General features: G+C 39.1%; 1 protein-coding gene across 2 annotated transcripts in view; it reads right to left on the bottom strand.

Moving 5' to 3' along the window:
* The window catches only part of TMEM245 (transmembrane protein 245), a 77,045-nt gene that overhangs the window by 18,938 nt on the left and 35,186 nt on the right, over positions 1 to 22,921 (bottom strand). For both annotated transcript variants that reach the window (XM_043453100.1, XM_043453099.1), the window contains 6 exons: positions 20,354 to 20,436; positions 19,370 to 19,460; positions 13,259 to 13,357; positions 10,524 to 10,655; positions 6,345 to 6,467; positions 6,071 to 6,216 (listed from right to left, as the gene is read on the bottom strand). In XM_043453100.1, the coding sequence (XP_043309035.1) occupies positions 6,071 to 6,216; positions 6,345 to 6,467; positions 10,524 to 10,655; positions 13,259 to 13,357; positions 19,370 to 19,460; positions 20,354 to 20,436 (674 nt within the window). The remainder of the gene's footprint in view (positions 1 to 6,070; positions 6,217 to 6,344; positions 6,468 to 10,523; positions 10,656 to 13,258; positions 13,358 to 19,369; positions 19,461 to 20,353; positions 20,437 to 22,921) is intronic.

Genomic DNA, 22,921 nt, shown 5'->3' on the forward strand with positions numbered 1-22,921 from the left:
CAGGTCACTTGGAAAGAATTTATGGAAAATAAATCTTATGAATTCCAAAGTAAAATCAGAGATTAAAATACAAGAGGTACAAAAACAGGCACACATATTCAATGATTAATAGGAATGAAAATATGCAATCTCGGGTACTTCATTTTTGTGTTTCAGTTGGAAGACTTAAGGTAGCAATGTGTTAAGGAGGAGAAATAAGGAACTGCTCAGAGAGAGCACAAAGGCAACAAACCTAAAATCATCCCAAGGTATCACAAAATCACAAAAACAAGGAATCTGTGGGGTTCACGGGAGGCACGCTCATACGCTCAGGAGAGAAGGAAAAGCTGTCTGTAACTGAAAAAAGCAGAGACAGTGGCAGCAAAGGGGACGCTGCCTACACAGAAGGACACATCAAATTTTTCTAAAGCATCCCAAGAGGTGTACTGTGAGAGTGAAGTCAAACTCTGGAACCTAGTGATTCAGTCATTTCATACAGGTCTGAGACACGGACTTGGTGACACAGTGGCTCCCCAAATTGTAAAATCTTGTCATACTGACCAGCGGCTTTCACACAAAAATATCTTAAAGGTGCTGTATGACCTCTGACAATAAAGACACAGATGGAAGAGGTATCAAAAAGACTGAAAGAAAGGGACATAGCCTACAGGAAATATAAATGATCTGAAGAGCAACTGAATAGAAAACACGAAAGAAAAAAGGAACATGAGAGATTTGGGTTTTATTTTATTTTATTTTATTTTTTTTTTTGAGATTTGGGTTTTAAACCTGAGGGAGAAAGAATGGCAGTGTATCAAAGTCATGGAGAACCCCAGAATAGGAGAGTACATGGAAGAAAAGGGAATATGTTTAGTTGGGCCATGTTTAGCCAAAAAAAGGATGATGGAAATACCCTGGAGGTAGTTGGAAATAAGAGACAAGACTTAACAGCAAACTTGGGACAAGAAATTTGAGATATGACAGAAAAATCCTAATCATAGGAAAGGGTAAGATATCCCAGGAGTAAGCCTAGAAAAAATGGGGCAATGAGCTGTAATTCTCATAAGGGACCTAAGGAGAAAGATATACTAGTCAAAGAGATAATGAAACCATTTTTCTAGTAGGAAGAAAATCACTATAGTATGCGATTCCCAGAGGGCTTCCCTGGTGGCTCAGACGGTAAAGAATCCACCTGCAACGTAAAGAATCTGCCTGCAATGCAGGAGACCTGCATTCAAACCCAGCGTCAGGAAGATCCCCTTGAGAAGGGAATTGCTACCCACTCCAGTATTCTTGCCTAGGAAATTCCACGGGGCCCCAAAAGAGTCAGACACAACTTAGGGACTAAACAACAACAAACCCAATTGGGAAAAGGATCTGCCAGCTCCCTTCATTACAGCCCGCTCCCTTTCCTGACTTACCAGCCACCCCAGAGACCCAGTTTCACAGTAAATCGGACAGAAACTTGGTTGACACTGCATTTCCAGAAGGGGGAAAGCAGGTTGTGCACACGGATGTAGCGTGCTGCTAAGTGGCTCAGGATGGGCTGCTCCCGTGGACACCTTCCGTCCCCACTGGGAATAACCGTGAGTCACATACACAAGCCTGTGACAGAGCCATCACATGAAGCCATGTGGAGTCCTTGGTAGTGGTAAATATTAATTAAATATTTTTATATAGTTAATACACGGTTTTGTGTCTTTGACAATGCCTACCAATCATGTGCTACTTACTCCTCTAGCACTAACTAAAAAAATCAACAAGAGGTTGTTTCAATTACATGCACAAATAGCAAACATTTGTATCTCAACACTAGTTCTATTATAAGACTCATAAAATGAATTTAGCAACTTTTAAAGCACCACAAAGAGAAACTATGAAGTTTTTAAAAGACATTTATTTCCCTTAGAAACCTGAAGCAAAGTTTAGGCTTATTAGGTTGATCTTTAATCAAGTAAGTGAAAAAGGCATTATATTTACTGACTTGGTTATTATTTAAGAACTCTAGCTTAAATTATTAATAAATTACTTTAAACAAATTAATTTAATTTCCCCAAATATGTGTGAAATTCTGCCTATTACAGCATTAGGAAATCTCTTCAAATAAGTGAAAATATATTTTCTTACAGCTTTAAACTCTTCCTTATACATTTCAATTTAAACAATATTTATAATCTTAAATCTACAACAATTTCCAATGAATATTTAAAATTTAATATTTCCAGTGAAAACTGGAAATACTGATTTACTAAATGATTGACATCGATTTCTATTAACCCTGGTATTTTCAATTCTGCAAAACTAGAGGCGGGAAGCATGTTTACTTTCCAAATGAAAATCTCACAGTACACGCATTCTCCCATCAAATTGATCACTAGGGCCCCCCCACCCACCGGCCCTGAAAAGCTGTAATCCCACAAGCAAGAGCCATACCCGTGTGCATGCACTCATGTGAAAATATCACACACACTAAATTGCACTGAGGCCGTGACAACATGCAACTTAGTAATGTGCAATATCTCCACCAGAGCAAGCAGAATGGAGCATCGGGGAAGAAGGGTGTGATGCAAACATTCAGGACACGACATGCTCTGAGGGGAGGGACGGAACGTGGCTTGAGGGTAAAGGATGCATGCCACTAACTCAAAAATCCATGAAATGTAAACCGACCACAGATGTAGTCAGCATAGAGGAACACTTATCCAGGAAGTATGGAGAAAAATAACAAAGGTTCAGAAATTCAATGGGACGGTGTTTATATCAAATAGCCACATAATTCAGAAGGCAAAGCTTAAAGAACAAAGACACTTTCACTGTCTGGACAGACATGCAGTTCACTCCCAATTTCAACTCCGCTTTTTAACTTCTTAATGAATAACGTGAAATGAGTCTAATAATTCACTTAACTGCAACAATGATGATGACTGATGATCAGTGCTTATAAAATCTGATATAACCGATAATTTACAGACTAAACTACAGCCTCAGGACATTGTGATAATATTTTCACGATCATGTATGGAATATTTTTCCCTCTTAAAATCTTTCCCTATGAGGAAACATATTCCATTTTGAATATAATCCCTAAGAATGAAAAAACTGACAGGAGTTTGTGGAACTAGAGCTCGTTGTTATCTTACATACATGAGAAATTTCTTCAGAGGCATCTATGCAAAACTGCATATTTTAAGTCTTAAATTTGACCCAGTAAAGAAGTAAAAAGCACGCAGACTGCTAAAAATCATCCTGAATTATAATCTGTAATTTATATAACTTTATAGCTGTGCTTAGAAAAATGGCCCAGCCTGTAACAAGTTATCTTGTCTGCACCATATTTTTCAGACTCACAGAAATCTATCAATTTTGAGAACAATTAGGATTATTGTACCGCTCCTGAGGGTTGTTAAATTTTTTTTCCATATTAAAAATAAAAGTTAAATGAAAGGTTTTTGTATGAGTACACATTAGAATCAAGACATGGGCTCCTGTTACAGCATGTAATTAATGTGTACGATCCCAAGAAGATAAAGCAAATCTAACCTGTAAAGAGACATATATTTCCTCATATTGCTGTAGATGACTATACTCTCTCTAACCTCAAATTCCTTCCTGAACCAAAGACCTCAATTTTTAAAAAATTTTCACTGAAATACAGTCAATTTACAATGTTGTGTTTGCTTCAGGTGTACGGTAAAGTGATTCACTTATACATACACACATATATATATTTCTACTCTCTTCCATTATAGTTATGACAAGATATTGATTATCCTGTGCTATATTGAGTGTCCTGTGCTATACAGTAGGTCCTGGTTATTTTTTATATATGGTAGTGTGTATAGTTTAATCCCAAACTCCTAATTTGACCCTCTCCATATCCCCTTTGGTAATCACAAGTTTGTTTTCTCTGTCTGTGAGTTTATTTGCTTTGTAAATAAGTTCACTCACACCCTTTTTTTTAAGATGCCATATATAAGTGATATCACACGGTATTTGTCTTTCTCTGCAAAGAACTGAATTTTTCACTGCTGGCTTCCTGTGTCCGGCTGAATAATGTTAACAGGACCACAAATTTAATTCTTCACTTTTGACACAACAGTTCCCTGCTGGAAGAAAGCATCATGGTATACCAGAAGAATGTGTGATCTCCATCCGCTGGATGTGGGTGCAAATCACAGCTCTACTTACCAATTCCAAGAAACCATGACATGAAAGAATAATGTTTAAAACAAAGGAGATGGCATTATGTGGTGTGGAAAAAAATGACTCAATGATAGATATTCAGAGGACGGTCAGCTATGCTAATAAAGGTTATATCAGGAAACTGTAGTATCTTTCTTTAAGTCCTTTATAGACAAGCTAGATAATTTTCTGTAAGACTTGGCTTAAGTCACATCACTTAGAAGATTCTGACAGCCTTGATACGGTTGACTCATAACTTTACCCTACTGGGAAGACAGAAAGTTATTTTTCCTTTTTGGTAAGAATATTGGCATAAACTTATCTGAGTCAGACAGATATCACTTAGACAAACTAAAGTTAATCTGTTGCTAGATTAATAAAGATGATAATTGAAGGTCAAATAGGCTTAGAAGGGTTGCTGAAACCAAAAAGGATCTTTTCTGAAGACAACTTCACCCTGAAAGGCGTTACAGTAGACAATATAGTCCCAAACTTGGAATCATTACATGGAAGGCTCCAGGTGGATACCTGGGAGCACCAAAGGGGATAAGAGTTTTTTTGTTTTTAATCCCACTTACTGTCCAATAACGGCTTCCCAGGTGGCTCAATGGTCAAGAATCCGCCTGCCAGTGCAGGAGACAAAGGTTTGATCCCTGGGTCAGGAAGATCCCCTAGAGGAGGAAATGGCAACCCATTCCACTATTCTTCCTGGGAAATCCCATGGACATTGGAGCCTGGTGGGCTACAGATCATAGGGTCGCAAAAGAGTCAGACACAACTTAGTGACTAAAACAACAACTGTCCAATAAAGTCTAGGAGGGAAAAGGGGAAAAAAACCTAGCAAAGTTTCCAGAGAAAAACACAGTTTAGGTTCATGCATGCTATTTGAATGTAACCAAGGAGTTTCCAAAGATTAAAGTGGTATCCTCATCCACGGTTATATGAACACAGTGAAAAAAAAAAAAAAAGGCAAAATCAGTCAGACAAAATTATCAGGTAAAATCAAGATTTCTGTGGAAGACTAGTTTTGAGCAATTACCATTTTCTTAAAAGTATGTGGAAATAGAAATGCCAGCCAAAGGTTCACTATTCAGAGAAGCTTTAGACTCCTAACAACTTATTAAAAAAAGAAGCTCTTATGGATAACATGAGCACTTAATTTGAGTAGCTATTCAACAGAAGTCCAAATGATGTAGAGGCTTCTTAATGAGTTAAGAACAATGAGGGACAAAGGTTGGCGAAGGAGCTCAAACAAGGCTGCAAGAGGCCTCTGCCTACCTGACATGATGAAAAGGAAAAGGGAGTCAGTGACTTGGAAAGAGGATACGAAGAACAAAAGTTGAAGCATCAGCTCATTCAGAAGTGAAGCCTGTGATACATTTTTATCAGATGACATGATGGAAGTTTCTGGCCAGAACCTATGATACACACAGAGCCTATGACTTGGAGCTAACTCCAAATGTCTCATTTCTAGGACCCAAAGGACCCTCTGCAGAGGGCACAGCCTGGCTGCAGAGGGAAACAGGAAGAAACAGGAAGGCCATCTACTGTCCCCCATGAGCAAAGCCAGAATTCCTGAGAGTACGAGGAGGCTTCTGAGAGAAGGTGAGGTGTACGTGTGGAGCAGGAGAGGCTTCGCCTGAATAAACCCCGTGATGATTAGGAGCTGGAGTAAGAGCCTGCGGGTGGAAAGCTGATGGGGACAGGCCGCTAGATCTTTGCACATCACAGACTTGACAGCAGGACACTGAAAATGTTTTACGTGATCGTCACGAAGGAGATTTTAAAAATTTGAAAACACCAGTGTCCCTCAATCGTTTAGCACTACGAAGGCTCAAGGCAGAAAAACAGGCCTCTCGTGGAGAGCAGTTTCTGAAGGAAGTAAGAACAGCATAAATCTTATCCCTACCTGATAGCTTCTTCCACAGACTGGCCAATAATATTAGAAGAAGGGCCTGGCTGAGATAGTGGTGTCAGGCTTATCACCCACTTCACGGGCTTGTAGTACTCATCACTGGAACTTAACAGATAAAATAGTGTGGTCAGGAAAATTATCTGCAAAACAAAGGACAGTATCTCCTAAAATATCACATTTGGAAACTACAGGAAGGAAACACAAGTGGAACCAAGAATATGCTTTGCTGTGGAAGGCGTGTGACACGCACTCGTCTGTGTGGACATACCAGCGACAGGACAAAGTTGAGGAGGGCAGTCCCGCTGTAGAAGAGGATGGTCAGGAGCGTGGTGACGGTGGTGAAGAGCAGGCTCACGTTCCGGCTCATGACGATCCACAGAGACTCTAAGATCTGCAAACATGTGAATGATGCTTAGTAAGGACAATGGTTAAGGAAATTATGGTGAACCTACTACAAACGTTAGGCAGCCATTAAAACAGACCTGCTATAACACAGAAATATACTTTATGATAGAATGCTCTGTTTAAAAAACCAGACACAAAAAGTTTACACACGGCATGATTACAACTATGTGAAAATGGCACACAGAGAGAAAAAAATACCTACAGGAGAATATGCCAGGATGTAACCTGTGACTGAACATAGCTTGGAGGACCACAAGTGCAGGCCATGAAATTCTAATATTTGTCTTATTAGTTACCTCCCCTACCAGCTTGCCATCTCCAACTTAGAACAATCGAAAAATATAAAAAGATCACTTCAATGACTTCAGTAAAGTCACAATAACAGAAACGAACTGAAGTCACAAAATCAAAATGAACAGACGGGGTCCGAGCTCTGCAACTGAAAATCTTTCCTCAGATAGATAGGACCCTATATTAAGACCTACTGAGTGCATTTGATCCACCAGCAAATTCACCAGAACCAGATATTAATACATGTTAAATATTACTGAAAGAAGATGTATAATATTTATAGCATGCCTACATGTTTCCATTTCCTATCTCTTCATGAACTTAAAGTCCGACTTGATAATATCCGTTCTATTACTATCCCCAAGAGGACTATTATATCTACTACTGTGGGCAAGAATCCCTTAGAGGAAATGCAGTAGCCCTCACAAGTCAACAAAAGAGTCCAAAATGCAGCGCTTGAGTGCAGTCGCAAAAATGACAGAATGATCTCTGTTCATTTCCAAGGCAAACCATTCAATATCACAGTAATCCAAGTCTATGCCCCAACCACTAATGCTGAAGAAGCTGAAGTTGAACGGTTCGATGAAGACCTGTAAGACCTCCTAGAGCTAACGTGGAAAAAAAAAATGTCCTTTTCATCACAGAGGACTGGAATGCAAAAGTAGGAAGTCAAGAGATACCTGGAGTAACAGGCAAGTTTGGCCTTGGAATACAGAATGAAGCAGGACAAAGGCTAACAGAGTACTGCCAAGGGAACAGACTGGTCACAGCAAACACCTTTCCAACAACACAAGAGACAACTGAACACATGGACATCTCTGGAAGGTCAATACCTAAATCAGATTGAAGAGGACTATCCTCCCTCTTAGTGAAAAACATAGAAGCAAGATGGTCAGAAAAACACCTTCCATTGTAGCTTTCAAAACGCTCCCCTAAACCTCACAGCAAGGTAGCGAGGGAAGCAGTAGAGATGATATCATCTTTGTTTTACAGATACACAAACTGAAGCTCAGGGATTTTAAAAAACTTGCCCAAGGGCCTGAAGCTAATTAGTGGAACCAGAGCTGAACACCAGAACTCCTAATATCTGGTTTTATTTTGGTGCCCTTTCCAAAAGAGAAATTCTGTTTTCTGTCATATGTCCAAGTTATACCATCTGTTCTATGAAAGGCCTATCCATTCCTTTCCTGCCTCAAATGTACAACTTATAAAAGGCATATTTTATTGTCCTCAGTGTTTCTTGCAAACCTCAGCTCAGCCTTCATGAGAGGAGTTTGGAAGGCTAGTTTCATTTACAATAACTCCTTACATAAAATCTTGCAAATACTTCACGATGCCTACAAAAATATGCATGACTGACTGTTTGACCTTGTGGGATAAAGAATGAATGAATAATGCCACTGATTCTAAGAAACAAACCAACAATGCCCTTACTTGTGATTTTGACAAGCACTCTTTTGGAGAATTCAGTCTTTTGGAATTTTTATTAAAAATTAAAAAAAAAAAAAAGTTTCTGGGTCATACTGATAGGAAACACTCTGTGGTAATTCTTAAGAAATTAACGGAATACATTAACTGTAGACTGGTAGTTGCCAGCCACAATCCAGTAACTTTTCTATGTACTCAAAGGGATTAAGAAGAAAGGTTCAGAAAATAAGAAATAGATGTTGGGTATTATAAAACTAAAAAACTGAATCAAGGGCTGACCTTGACAGTTTCTTAAAATTTTTTCTGATGAGATAGGTGGTGATGTTAAAGAATGTGATTTTTTTAATACTGCATAATAAAATATGTTAATATTTAGAATATATATGTCAATATTTAGAAATTAGTGAACATTGATTCCAAATGACCAGTGCACATTACAAAATCATGTAAGGGTGAAAGATCCATTCCGAGCCAAGACAGATTCATGGACCCTAATATAAGAGAGTAGAAAAAGTTCACTGATAGGGTTTCAAATTCCACACTGCAACTAACCTTAAAGAAATACCATCTGCTGAGTGATAGAGTAGTATCAAAGAATTGCCACAATGATCTGAAAAGGTTATTAAAAGACTTCCCTCTCTTTTCCAACTACTTATCTGTGTGAGGCTGGATTTTCCTCACATACTTCAACCAAAACAACATATTCCAACAGACTTGAGTAAAGGAACAAGTATGAGAATCCAGACATTAAATAGGTTTGCAAAAATGTAACAAAAGCCACACTTATCACTAAATCATTATTTTGTTTTGGAACATGGCTATTTTTCAAACACAAAAAGCATGTTCTTTATGTCAACAAGTAACATTATATTTTAGTGAGCTGTTAAATATTTTTAAAGTTCTCGGTTTTAACTGCTAATACCATAAATACCAATAGAATGTACATCAGCAAAAGCTCTTTGGAGCTCTCAGACCAAAAAGTCTGAGAGCCACTGGACTAGAGAAAACAGAGGGAAGGGATTATCAAAAGCAACATTCTTAGAATGGAAGGACATGAATTTCTAGATTTAACTTCAAATCATCACAGCTATATTAGGCGACTGGGAGGACGGGAAAATGTGAGTGCAGGAATGGGCGAAGGGCCCAACAGAGTCGTAAGAAAACCCCAGGGGAGCAGTAAGGAGGCACTGAGACACTCCTATCTTCATCTTCCAGGTCAGAAGCCGAAGATAACACTGTGACACCAAGAAAGAGCAGCATAAACATTGTTTTAGAAATTTAGAGGTAAATACACAGAGAAAGTTAAAAGAATGGAGCGCTCTGGAGAATGAGACTGAAGGGAGGAAGCTCAGAGCAGGGACAACGCTATCCATTATTTAACACCTTAAAGTATCTTCGACTTTTCAGCTATGGTCATCTCTTGTTCTGATGAAAACCAAAATTTAAAAACATCTAGCACAGCAAACCTCCACTTTTTAAAAAATTTTATTTTTTTAAAGATTTTTTTTTGATGTGGACCGTTTTTTTTTTGGTTTTTGTTTTTAAACTCTTTATTGAATTTGCCACAACTCTGCTTCCATTTTGTTTTTTTTGGCACCGAGGCATGTGGGGTCCTAGCTCCTGAACTAGGAATTGAAGCTGCACCCTCAGCAATGGAAGGACTTTTCCCAACCACTGGACCACCAGGGAAGTCCCAAACCTCCATTTTTATTAACATGATAAGAGTTACACGTTTATTCACAAGAGAGGATTTCTCATCTCTGTGAAAAGCCATAGGCCGAGAGACCTCACAAAGTACGCTATGGAGTGAAACTCACCAATTCTGCAAACTGTTCCTCGCTGCTTCCAATCTTGGAAAACAAGGCAGCGGTGGATAGCGCATGAGGGAAGGACAGGAGGGATGACGGAAATCTAAGCCTTTAAACATCCAGTCTCTCTATTGCAACTGGAACCATATCTCTATCTGCCAAAGGACTTCGCCAACCAAAGGCGGCTCCCTTGCTGGTGGTTCAACGAGGGGCATTCTGATCAGTCTAGGCGGTGAGGACCCCATTCTCAGAACCCAGGAGCCGCAGCATCGTGCAAGCTTCCTGAGTCAGCATCTCTTGGTTACTCTTCAACCACAGAGGAGGTACCAGGGGAGCTGCACTTGAGGCCTACGGCTTTTGGACATCTTTCTGGTGCATTTAGAGTTCTCAAAACTGCAAAACCTCATGGCATTAAAAACAGGGTAATGAAAGACATTTACGTGTGTGAAAAAAACCTGTGAATTACAGTTTGTTTTTTCCTAAGTTCAATTTAACTAAAAAATACTATTTCTTACCGAAAGAAAGGTCTCAATGTTCTCATGGACAAAGGAAGCGATATCCTGCCAGTCGAGAATGTCCCCCAGCCAGCTATTCTGACGACTTATGTGCAGCTTGTGTCCTCTGTGCCTTCCAGAGTGTGATACGTTCTATGGAATAAAACAGTTCAGACATGAAATCCCCATTTTAACCTAAAGACAAGAAGATATATAAATAGCCTACTTTGTTTCGGGTCCACTGGAGCAGTTTAGTAAATACACAGAGGTGAAAAACTTTGTATTATATCCGAAAGTAACAAAGAACTCCATCAAAAAGACCCGAAATATATTTTTCTGTTTATATTCTAGCTACTGTGTCTCAGCCTAGCTTAAATGCATCCCTCCTAAGCATGTTTATGAACACACTTTACTTGTCAGTATATTCAACTGAACATGAACACAGCATATGCTTTCATCCTATTTTCCCCCCTCTTTCTCCCCTCTAACCTTTCTTTTAGTCTCCCATTTTTGCTTTTCCCCTCCTTTCCTCATCTACCTTGTTACTCTTCCAAACAAGCTAAAGAGAGCAGAAAGAAATAAAATATGAAAAAGTATAGCTAAAAGCAATATTAACTATAATGGTATGTATTAATCACATCTCAATAAAAGAGGGAAAAACAGAAAATGAAAGAGAAAGAAGGGTGCAGAGGAGAAATCTAACTTGCCTATCTGGAAAAGAATTACATTGGCAGATATGCAGGAATAACAGATGTGAAAGGGTGATGAATAAACAAAGTGACTGGTAAGGTTAACATTTAGAAATAGAAGTAGATTCTTAACATTTTGCATGTGTTTCCATTTTTGCACTTTTCCAAAAAGCCCAGGGATGCCAGTCTTCATTAGCAATGAAAACGTTAGGTCCTAGCAAAAGAGGTAAAGAAAGCAATGCACTTATCCACTTACAAACCTATGCTTTTAAAACACTGACCTGACCTCCCTGGACCATTCAGGAAACTCAAAGTGGGTGAGGGATAGTAAAAACCGTTTGTGTGTAAGCAGAAGCCCCAAATATTAGCAGAAGAAACAGATACAACCTTTGTAATTAGCTCTTCAGCAGGTCTATCTACCCAGAGATTTCCCAGTTAGGTTTTGTTTGGTTTCAGTATTTATTTATTTATTTGGCTCCACTGGATCTTAGTTGTAGCTTGTGGGGTCTTTAGTTGCGCGAGGCAAACTCTTAGTTGTGGCATGTGGGATCTAGCTCTCTACCAAGGGATTAAACCTGGGCCCCCTGCACTGGGAGCTCAGAGTCTTAACCACTGGACCACCAGGAGGTGCTCCCGGTTGGTTTTAACTCCCAATTTTTATAAACCCACAAAACCCATCACCATCCCTTCAACTTCTCCTAGGCGGGGGCCAACAAAAGTCCATCTAGTCAAGACTATGCTTTCTCCAGCAGTCATGTATGGATGTGAGAGTTGGACTATAAAGAAAGCTGAGCACCGAAGAATTGATGCTTTTGAACTGTGGTGTTGGAGAAGATTCTTGAGAGTCCCTTGGACTGCAAGGAGATTCAACTAGTCCATCCTAAAGGAAATCAGTCCTGAATATTCAATGGAAGGACTGATGCTGAAGCTGAAACTTCAATACTTTGGCCACCTGATGTGAAGAACTGACTCACTGAAAAAGACCCTGATGCTGGGAAAGATTGAAGGTGGGAGGAGAAGGGGACAACAGAGGATGAGATGGTTGGATGGTATCACCGACTAGACAGACATGAGTTTGAGCAAGCTCCAGGAGTTGGTGATGGACAGGGAGCCTGGCGTGCTGCAGCCCACAGGGTCGCAAATATTCGGACATGACTGAGCAACTGAACTGAATTGGCAAGAACACACAGTGCCAAACAGGTCACTAGGGAACATATGCAAATTTTCAATTGCACCCTCCTCCCCGCTCCCCAAGTTAACTCTGCCCCACTCGATCTCTCTCCCCCTCATGGGCATCTTCCACAGCACAGTCCCTGATGGCCCACGGGCCCTGCCAGCCCAGTGTACAGAATGGCCTGACTGTCATTTTTATATTTAGTAAAAAATGATACACATCAGTACAAGTAGCACAAAAGTTTATTTAAAATAATTATCTCTAAACTTTCAGATCTATTTTCACTTCCTCAAAGAAAAAGTTCTTAATGTCCAGAGGTGTACTGTCCCAAATAGTAGCCACTACCCACTTGTGGCTACTGAGTACCTAAATATGCTCCTGGTAAAAGATAAACCAGACCTTTAACACTTAGAATGGAAAAGATTTTATATGTATATGTTATATATAAAATATAAAATCTCATTACTTTTTCATTCATCCCATATGGAAATGACATATATTGGGTATACTGTGTTAAGTAAAATACATTATTAAAATGAATCTCATCCATCCTAGTTTTTTTTCTTTTTTTGTTTTAATGCAGCCACTAGAAAGTTAACATTACATATACGGCTTGCATCACACTTCTACTGCACAGATGTGGTTAAGAGGATGAGACACTGTTGAGGATAATGAAAAGCGGATAGAACACCAATAACAGAGAAACTGGTGTGTTCTGCCACGGAGGTTAATCATCAATTCAAGCTGACCTTTAATCACCTGAGGTTTAAGACCTTGCAGCTTAAAAATGTCAATAAATGAAATCCCAGGGTTAACACAATCCAACCTAGTCAATGAGCCCATAAAAGGGCACTATTAGTTTACAACTGAAATCCTTAGTTAAAATAACTTACCTTTACAAACCAAGAATGATACAGCCTATCCCAAAGTTCTAGTACTTGTTTTTCAATTACGGCCGTATTATTCACCTTATCTCCCAGAATTTTATGAAGCTGGAAGGAATACAGATATAATCTGAGTTAGTGTTTCAGGCAACAATCCAGTAAAATTAATACATGCTGGTCTTTACATTTGTTCCAAATCAAACTAAAATGTCCCAGACTATTTAATTGCCTCCAACCACATTGTTCTTTCCTTAAACTTTACTCAGTATTTCCAGTAAATACTCTCTCTCTGTCTTTTTGCTTCTTTATTCTTTCCTTTATTCTTAGGTGTCTAAGAAAACTTTTTTAGGTCTTAAGAGAAATAAGCCATGCTTACTGACTTTTCTGATCTCATCTGCCCAGAAAAAAATCTTTTCCAAGTGACCCCGGTGCTCATCCATTATATGGAAGTGTCATGTTACATTTACCACTAGCGTTAGAATTACCACACAACTTTCAAGTAAAATTTTAGAACCTCAGCTATAAACACAAATCTTCCTTTGAATATGCTGAGAGATGTGAGGTCTCAGTGTGTGTTATTTGCTTAGCCATGTCCAACTCTGCAACCCCATGGACTATAGTCCGCCAGGCTCCTCTGTCCATGGGATTCTCCAGGCAAGAATTCGGGAGTGGGTAGCCATTCCCTTCTCTAGGGATCTTCCCCACCCAGGGATCGAGCTCGGGTCTCCTGCACTGCAGGCAGATTCCTTACTGTCTAAGCCAGAGATGTCAGATCTCAGAGTTATGACCAATTAAACTGGCCTCAGGGTTTGGGAAATCAAAAACACTAAGACAAGATAACTTGGAGAAAGCTATTCATTACAGTATCTCATCCTACATTTACGTATTACTAAAACCATATGGTACTCTTAAAGACGCTTTTAAAAAGACAATGATTTGTTGCCCCACTTAATATAACTGCTGCTGTTTTTTCCTTCGCAACTTTCTGCATGCTTATACAGATACAGTTTAGAATTCTATATTTTCTTTTGCATCATAAGTATTTCATTTTTGCTCTTCAACACTAACCTTTATTTTTAATGGTTTCATATTAGCTAAGTTTTTCTATTATTATTTAATAATTAATCAATCATACAACATAGAGATGGTTCCCAATTTATAATGTCACAAGTAACAATGCAATATTCTATACAACTTTATTACTAACATTAAGATAAACATACAGGAATCAAAGGAAATGAGCATTTTAATGACTGCTGTGAAACACTGCTAAACTGTCTTCTATAAGGACTGTACCAATTAATACTTTCCAATATTGTATGAAAGAACCAATTTTTCCCAAACCTTATGAACTGATAAATTATTAAATTATTAGATAATTTAATAGGCATGAAAAGGTAATAATTATTTATATTTTTCTTTAGTGATGAGAGTGACCATTTTCCATGTTGGTTTTCAATGTATATTTCCTTTTGTGTGACCTAACCATACCTTTTGACCATTTAATGCTGATCTTATAGATACCTGAACCAGTTTTTTGACATATTTGATACAAATATATCTCCTCAGTGTTTTCTCTTACATTTGATTTATTAATAAACCAAAGACAAATTAGTGAATATAAAAGCCATTTGTCTTTGCATAGTATTTTACAGTTTACAAATGGCTCTCACCTACGTTCTGTGACCTTTGCGACAATCTCTTAACAAAGTTAGACAGAAAAAGGTTTTGTTAACCCTTTATTCTTTTAAAATGAGAAAACAGAAAGAATCTATGATAGGCCCAAGGTCATGCAGCTAGAGTTGGGATTAAAAGTAGCATAGTTAGGATCAAAAGTTGTCTAATATTCTTTCATCTATAGCTTATATAACCTATGAATAAAGAATACCTAACAGAGCAAACTATCCACAATAATTAAAAACCGCCATTACCCCTATTCTAATTCTCCCTACTTATTTTTTAACAATCATGGGGATCTAGTCTTTTTAAAAGTTTTATTTATTTATTCACCCATAGTGTTTTTGGCTGTGCTGGGTCTTCACTGTTGCGGAGAACAAGGGCTTTCTCAAGCTGTGGCGAGCAGGGGTTACTCTCTAGTTGTGGTGTGCGGGCTTCTCAATGCGCTGGCCTCTCTTGTTGCAGAGCCCTGGCGCTAGGCACACAGGCTTAGCTGCCCACAGCAGGTGGGATCTTCCCTGGTCAGGGATGGAACCCGTGTCCCCTTCCCTGGCAGGCGGATTTTTAAACTGGACTACTAAGGAAGTCCTCTACTGACTTTAACTGTGTCTTTTATATACCACGATTGTCAGATTCTCACAGTCCTATGACCCATTCTGTCAGCCTCTGGGATCTCCTTTTACCAGATGAGACCTAAAATGGTCACAGACAGCCTCCAGTTTTGGCTGCTCGCACAGTGGCCTTTACTGCAAAAAAGCACTATTTCAAACTGACATCTCCTTTAGCTGTCTCACTCCCAGCACAACGGTGAATAACTAAAATACCACAACTATTAACTAAAAGGAGTTGTCGCTGTTTAACCGATAAGTCATGTCTGACTCTTTCGCGACCCCACGGATGGTAACCCACAAGGCTCCTCTGTCCATAGGATTTCCCTGGCAAGAATACTGGAATGGGGAGCCACTTCCTTCTCCAGGGGATCTTCTTGACCCAGGGATCGAACGCACATCTCCTGCACTGGCAAGCAGATTCTTTACCACTGAGCCACCTGGGAAGCCTAACTCAAAAGAGAGTTCAGCAAAATTCTGCAGCATGTTATAAAACCCTCTTTTCAAATTTGTGGTGCTATCAATCCTAGCAGAATACCACAGACCCCAATTACCAGCCTGCAACATTATACTGTCACAAGTCACAAGGAAGACTGGGCCAGAGAACTGAGTTTAACAGGCACATCACTGCGGTTACAAAAATCACTGAAACACACGTACCGTTGGTGGGATGAGATGCTCTTTGCATATGAGACACAATTACACACTAAGAGCAGTCAGAATGCCATCTGAGGACTGTGTGACTTAAGGCAAACAGCCCAATCTACAAAAATAGGAGTAAGTCAGAAGGCAAATGTCTGTTCCAGCCTTGCTTGAAATCTTGGCAGCATCTGATATAACCAACCAAGTCTTGAAACATTGTCTTCTGCAGGCCTGCTGATACACAGGGTACAACACAGGGCTCCTCCTCCTCCATCTCCCCTGCTGGCTCACTTCTCTGACCTTCAAAAGCCCAAGTGCTCAGGAAACTATGTCTGGTCCTCCTCAAGCTACACTCTCTCCTTAGGTCACAACACAGGCTTAATGGTGTCCTCCACCTCTCAATTCTTATGTAAAGTCCTAACCCCCATGTGACTGTATTTGGAGACAGGGTATTAAAGGAGGTAATCAAGTTAAAATGAGATCACTGAACGCTGAGCAGAGAGCAAACTCGGGGATCTGAGTAGAACCATAACAGTGAACAGAGGACATAGGAGATACAAAGGACATAGGCTGACAAAGTAGGCTGGGAGCAGATAGAAAGTGACCTTCTCTGTTCACACCTAAACATAGGCTATAAAGACTTTTTTTCTTTCCTGAGTGTGGCATTCTGCTCTCACTTAGTTTTGGCCCTTTCTACACTGTAGATCTTGGGATTCAATTATTATATGACCCTTAGATGGATAAGATCTGAGCTACCCCTGCAATTTCAATGACTCTTTTAAAAAAAAAAAATTTTATTGAGATATAACTGACACACAATTCACCCATTTAGGTGTATAACTCAATAGTTTTTTTGCATTCACAGTTATGCAACCATGACCACAATCAATTTTTGAACATTCTCAAGCCCCCAGAAGTTGACTCCATACTCATTAGTAATCACTATTCCATTTCTTTCCAATCCCCCTACCCTTGAAAACCACTATTCTACTCTGTTTCTATAGGTAAGCCTCTTTCACACATTTTATATAAATGGAATCATATTTATGTGGTCTTTTATGACAGCTTCTTTGACTTAGTCTAATGTTGTCAAGGTTCATCCATGTTGTAAAATGTGTCGGTGCTTCCTTTTTATGGTCAAATGATATTCCATTATACAGATAAACCACATTTCATTTATCTGCTCAGTTCAGTGGCTTTTCTTAGATATTATGCTTTTGCCTCCTAAATCAGGATCACAAATAGTTTACAACTTTTCATAGAAAATCATGTCTCTTCTGCTGTCTTCCATTTTAGACTCTTAAATATAAGGTTTCAAACCTATTTTTTTCTTCTAAGTAATTAAAAATTTACTTTAAAATCTAAGGCACATTCTTCTAGTTATCCAAATTCCCTTTCTTATTTTCCCAAATAGGTAAGAATTCCAGAATAAAAGTTTCTCCTGAACAGATAATTCAAGAATTAAACGCTACGTTATCCACAGAATAAGTCAGGCAAACATATATCTAAATGTCTAAAAGTCCTCTGCAATATTCGGTCTTCCTTCCATGATAGTTCTGAGATGTACATCCACATACAGTGGACCCCTGACCAACACTGGTTTGAACACTGCGGGTCCACTTACACATGAATTTTTCTCACTAAATATGTACTACAGTGGTGCAAGATCTGCGGTTGGTTGAATCTGAGAATGTAGAACCAGGTAAATGAGCGCCAAATGTAAAGTTATTCAGGGACTTTTCAACTACAGGGAAGGTCAGCACCTCTAACCACCACATTGTTCAAGGTCACCTGTACTTATCTTTTGTTTATTCAATAAATATTTTCTTTAAAACTTCCACGTGACAGTGGATTTGGTTATCTGGTATGGACCCAGGAAAATCAGTAACACATCTTTCTCCTAACTTTTAACTTGACCACGATTCTATCCTTAGGTTAGCAGATTATTGTAAGTATAGTGTAATTTCCAAGAGGTGGCGCAGTGGTAAAGAATACATCTGCCAGTGCAGGAGATGCAAAGAGATGCGGGCTTGATCCCTGGGTCGGGAAGATCCTCTGGAGGAAGAAATGGTAACCCACTCCAGTATTCTTGCCTGGAAAATTCCATGGACAGAGAAGCCTGGAGGGCCACAGTCCATGGGGTCACAAAGAGTCAGACACAACTGAGTAGGCACATATACACAGTGCAATTTCCAAAATACCTTTTGTTTTTTAGATTCTGAATTTAAATTTCTAACAGGGAATTTTTTGGCACACATCTCAGTGCAACAAGTTTTGGCAATCCCTAGATAATCCTAATTACCTCATATATTAAAACTGCAAATTACCTTCATTTCCACAGGAAAAACTAGGGGGAAAAAAGCAATGTCCCAAATCTGTATCATGGAGTCTGATCCCTTAGCTACAAGAGCTGTGTCTTTTCCTCTGCCTTTCATTTCCCCTTCACAAAACTTCAATCAAACTCACCTCCTCAAGTACATTCCTATTTCTGTATCTTGGATCACACAAATACCCCTTCTTAAAATACACTCTTCCTGCTCTCTATGCATCCAGGATCTATCATTCCATTCCTTCACAGTTTATCTCAAGTGCCACATTAAAGCACTTAAATCAGTTCCGGGCACACACTTCTAGCATATCATAGTAGAAAGAGCAAAGGATTTAGAATTAGTCTTCAGTCTGAAAGCAAGCTCTGCAATTTATTACATGACCATTGGGAATTTACTTAAGTAAATTTACTTAAGTCTGTTTCCATGTCTATAATGGGGGTAAAATAATTCAGACTACTATAGGTTTCTTGGAAAGATTAAATGAAACAAATTGGAAACTGTCAAGTACAGTTATTAGCAGATAATAATAAAATTTAAAAATTTACTATTTTTTCCACAAAGCCATATTTGATCAGCCAAGCTTATTGATCATTCTGTCCTAATGTACAAACAATGAATCAGATCTATTTTTAACATGAAGCAAATGCCCAGCCTCTTGGATTGTTCGGGCTACCAGCAATTATCAATAAGATCATCCAGATGGTTTTATTTCATCCTATGTTGCCTGTTGATTTATAGATTTAAGCCTATTTCAAAAGCAGAAATTATAAACAGAATCTCCATTTTTGCTTTATCTAAGCAAGAAGTCACTACCCATGAAGGCCCTGCAAAGAAAAAGCTGTGAAAATAGGCTCTTCCCTTACCTTGTGGGTTATCCATTCTCGTCCATACTGATACACGTTGTTGGCTGCAGAATTAAGGGCTCTTTGGACAACCTGAGCCTCAGGAAGCCAACTAATTCAAAATAAAGGGAGGAAAAATGAAAAACTGGTATAGTGTACTGCACCAGCAATCCCTGGAACTTAATTTTTAAAACAATCATTTACAATTTATGATTCTAAAACTTGCAGAGTATTTCCTAACTTAAATTACCAACTACCTTGGGGGTAGTTAAAAAAAATAAATAAAAGAGGAGGCCATACAATTTATCATCAAGTTCAATTAGGTGAACAGCATAATCCCAGGAACACTCTCCACGAAGACATAAAAACCCTCTCACAGAAGCCAAATTAAACAAGTCGGCAAAGAGATCCTACAGGCGTCGGCAGACTTTTTTTTTCTGTAAAGGGCCAAGGCATAAATATTTCAGGCTTTTCGGGACATATGATCTGTATCACAACTACTCAATTCTGTCTGCTTTTTTCTGCAGCCTCCAAATAGCCACAGACAAGATGACATGAACAGGTGTAGGCTGTTCCAATAAATCTTCATAGGAACAGGTGGCTGGATTTGGTTCTGAGCCGTAGTCTGCCAACTCTGCCACAAAAAATGATACAGTATGGGAACGCTGCTGACTCTGCCATGGGGGGGATTTTCTCCAATCCCTTAACCTCTGATCCTGCTTCCTCATCTGTAAAATGGGGATAATCCCTTCAGCGCACAACATAACGTGTGGGGAAATCTTAGTAAATCAAAGACATGTCGTAAACTGTGAGTCTCAATTCAATATTCGGACTTTCCCCTCTGCTCCCCTCTATCCCACTACATGTCATTCTTATGCAAAATTCAACAAAGTTTTGCAAACTCTTCTCTCTTCCAAAGTAACCGTACCAATGAAGATCATTTCATGACAACAGACATAGAACCTAGGCCATCCATCTCTATGTTTGTCAAAATTACATTCTTACTTTGCCCACTCAGGATGATTTGCTAGAGTTTCATTAATCAAATTGCTTGTGACTTCAATCATGTGTACACTCTCTTGATGTACCTGTATTATGGACAAGAAATGAGTATCAATAAAAATTAAACTCAATTTAACATTTATCTTTTATACTATTCTAGGAACAATGCTTTAAGAGTCAAGTAATTAGATATCTTAATTTCAGTTAACTTAACAGACCTGCACTGAACAGCCAATATCCATAACAAAGCAACTCTAGATTGTTTTGGAACTCTGAAAGCCGTCATTTTGTTTCAGTAAGCAAACAACTTACCTGTAATCAAACGGCAAAGTTTGTCTTCCCTGTCATTAATGTCTCTGCTCAGTGTTTTTTATTTTTTGAAAAGCCTAAGGGTTCCCCCTGAACCTGAATAGCAAAACAGTCAGCTGATAATTTTGGCCTAAGTTATGCTCAGGCACTTCACAACAGGAAGCTTCATCCTTTCTAGCCTAAGATGTGTGAAACTTGAGAAATGCAATCAAAGGTACAACAAATGTGGAAATCTCTGTAGGCTTTCAATACTCACAGGATACCTTAGGGTCTCCCATATAACCATTCTAAAATGTGATTTATTAATCTCAGCCCTTCTATGTCTCTCTTGCTTCCAGAACCTCTCCCTTTAATTCACAGCTTCTCTGTTGCCAGTCCCAAACCAAATCCACCACAACCCATAAGAAAATCTGTAGGTTTTTTCTGACCACACAATGCAGGTGAGGATAAGTAATTCCAAGTAAAAAAGCCACAAACTACATGTTTTTACCAGATGTAGTAGCAGTTTTTCACAAGCGAACACTCTGCAAATTATTGCCTAACTGATCATTTTTCAATGTCCTGATATGGTGTTTATAATAATTTTTATACCATTTTATTCTTTGGCTACCTGATGCAAAGAGCTGACTCACTGGAAAAGACCCTGATGCTGGGAAAGATTGAGGGCAGGAGGAGAAGGGGACGACAGAGGATGAGATGGTTGGATGGCATCATCGACTTGATGGACATGGGTTTGGGTGGACTCCAGGGGTTGGTGATGGACAGGGAGGCCTGGTGTACTACGGTTCATGGGGTCGCAAAGAGTTGGACACGACTGAGCAACTGAACTGACTGATTCTTGCTTTAGGTAGAAAGGAATTACCTAACATCCTCACCCTGCTATTATCCCAAAATATACTAGGAACATGGAGGCAAAAAGGATTTTCTGACAAACTGGATATGCATCTATTAATAAAAGAAAAAAAGCAGTAAAGAATGACCCTGAGGCTTTTCACCTGAGCAAGCAGAATGAAGCTGTCACTTACTTGAAATGAGAACAGACAAGCAAGGGAGGGTCTGGAATTCGGTTCTGACATGTTTGAGATGTCTACTAAGACATTCAAATGGATACTGTCATGGTGTTTTAGAGGATGATCCGTTTATTGGCTGGGAGAATGAACTAGATAACCAGTAAGTTTCCTTCAAAAGCTCAGTTTGCATGAGTCCTAAACCACAAGGAAATGGTTCAGTAATAATTGTTATCAAAGTTCAGAGAAGCAAAGCTCACTGAAGCATGCAACGAACAAAGAAAAAGAAAGATGAAATGGTTGAGATGAGCAGGCAAGAAGACCCTACACAAAGGGACAAAGAAGGGAAGGTAGAATAGAAGAGAGAGGAAAAAGAGGAAAAAAAAGGAAAACAGAATTACATACTGGTGAAAGGTTTCTCTAAGAACTAGAAAAACACACAAAGGAAGGTTTAGGTGAAATATAACAAAAACAAAGACAGACCTCTCAAGTCTATAGAGTCTAAATAAGTGACTGTACATGATTAAAATCCAAAGAACAGGTAAAAACTGCATTTTAACTGAAACAGGTACAGAGAGAGCAGGTTGTTAGAAGCAAATGATAAGATCAGGGCATACTGAGGCTAAGAGTGACTGAGAACAGGACTTCCAAGTGGAAAGTCAAGTAGTAGGAAACAGTGTAATCCCTTAGTAAATTGCTGCATATTAGATTATCTATTGATAATAGGTACTACCATATCTCTACAGCACTATATGAAAATGGTTCACATCCAGGATATCAGGTAAGCTTCACAATTTCTGGAAAACAGCATATAAAAACTTGGGGTGCAGAGTTCAGTAGGGTCCAAATAAAATAAAGACTGTGATAGATTACAGAAGTTTCTTGAAAAGCCAGTAAGAGACAAAAAATTTAGCTGAACTTTGGAGAATGATTTTCTTTGATAAAAGAGGGGTGAAAAACTGCAAAAGCTGGTAACATGACTCCATACAAATATGCAATGAAAAAAAAAAGGAGTGAAGTGAAGTGAAGTCACTCAGTCATGTCCCACTCTTTGCGACCCCGTGGACTGTAGCCTGCCAGGCTCCTCTGTCCATGGGATTCTCCAGGCAAGAATACTGGAGTGGGTTGCCCTTTCCTTCTCCAAGGGATCTTCCCAACCCAAGGATCGAACCTGGGTCTCCCACACGGCAGGCAGACGCTTTATCCTCTGAGCCACCAGGAAAGCCCCAAAAGAGGGGTAATGGGACTAAATTTT

This window comes from Cervus canadensis, chromosome 30 (genome assembly GCF_019320065.1).
Source record: "Cervus canadensis isolate Bull #8, Minnesota chromosome 30, ASM1932006v1, whole genome shotgun sequence".
NCBI lineage: Eukaryota > Metazoa > Chordata > Mammalia > Artiodactyla > Cervidae > Cervus > Cervus canadensis.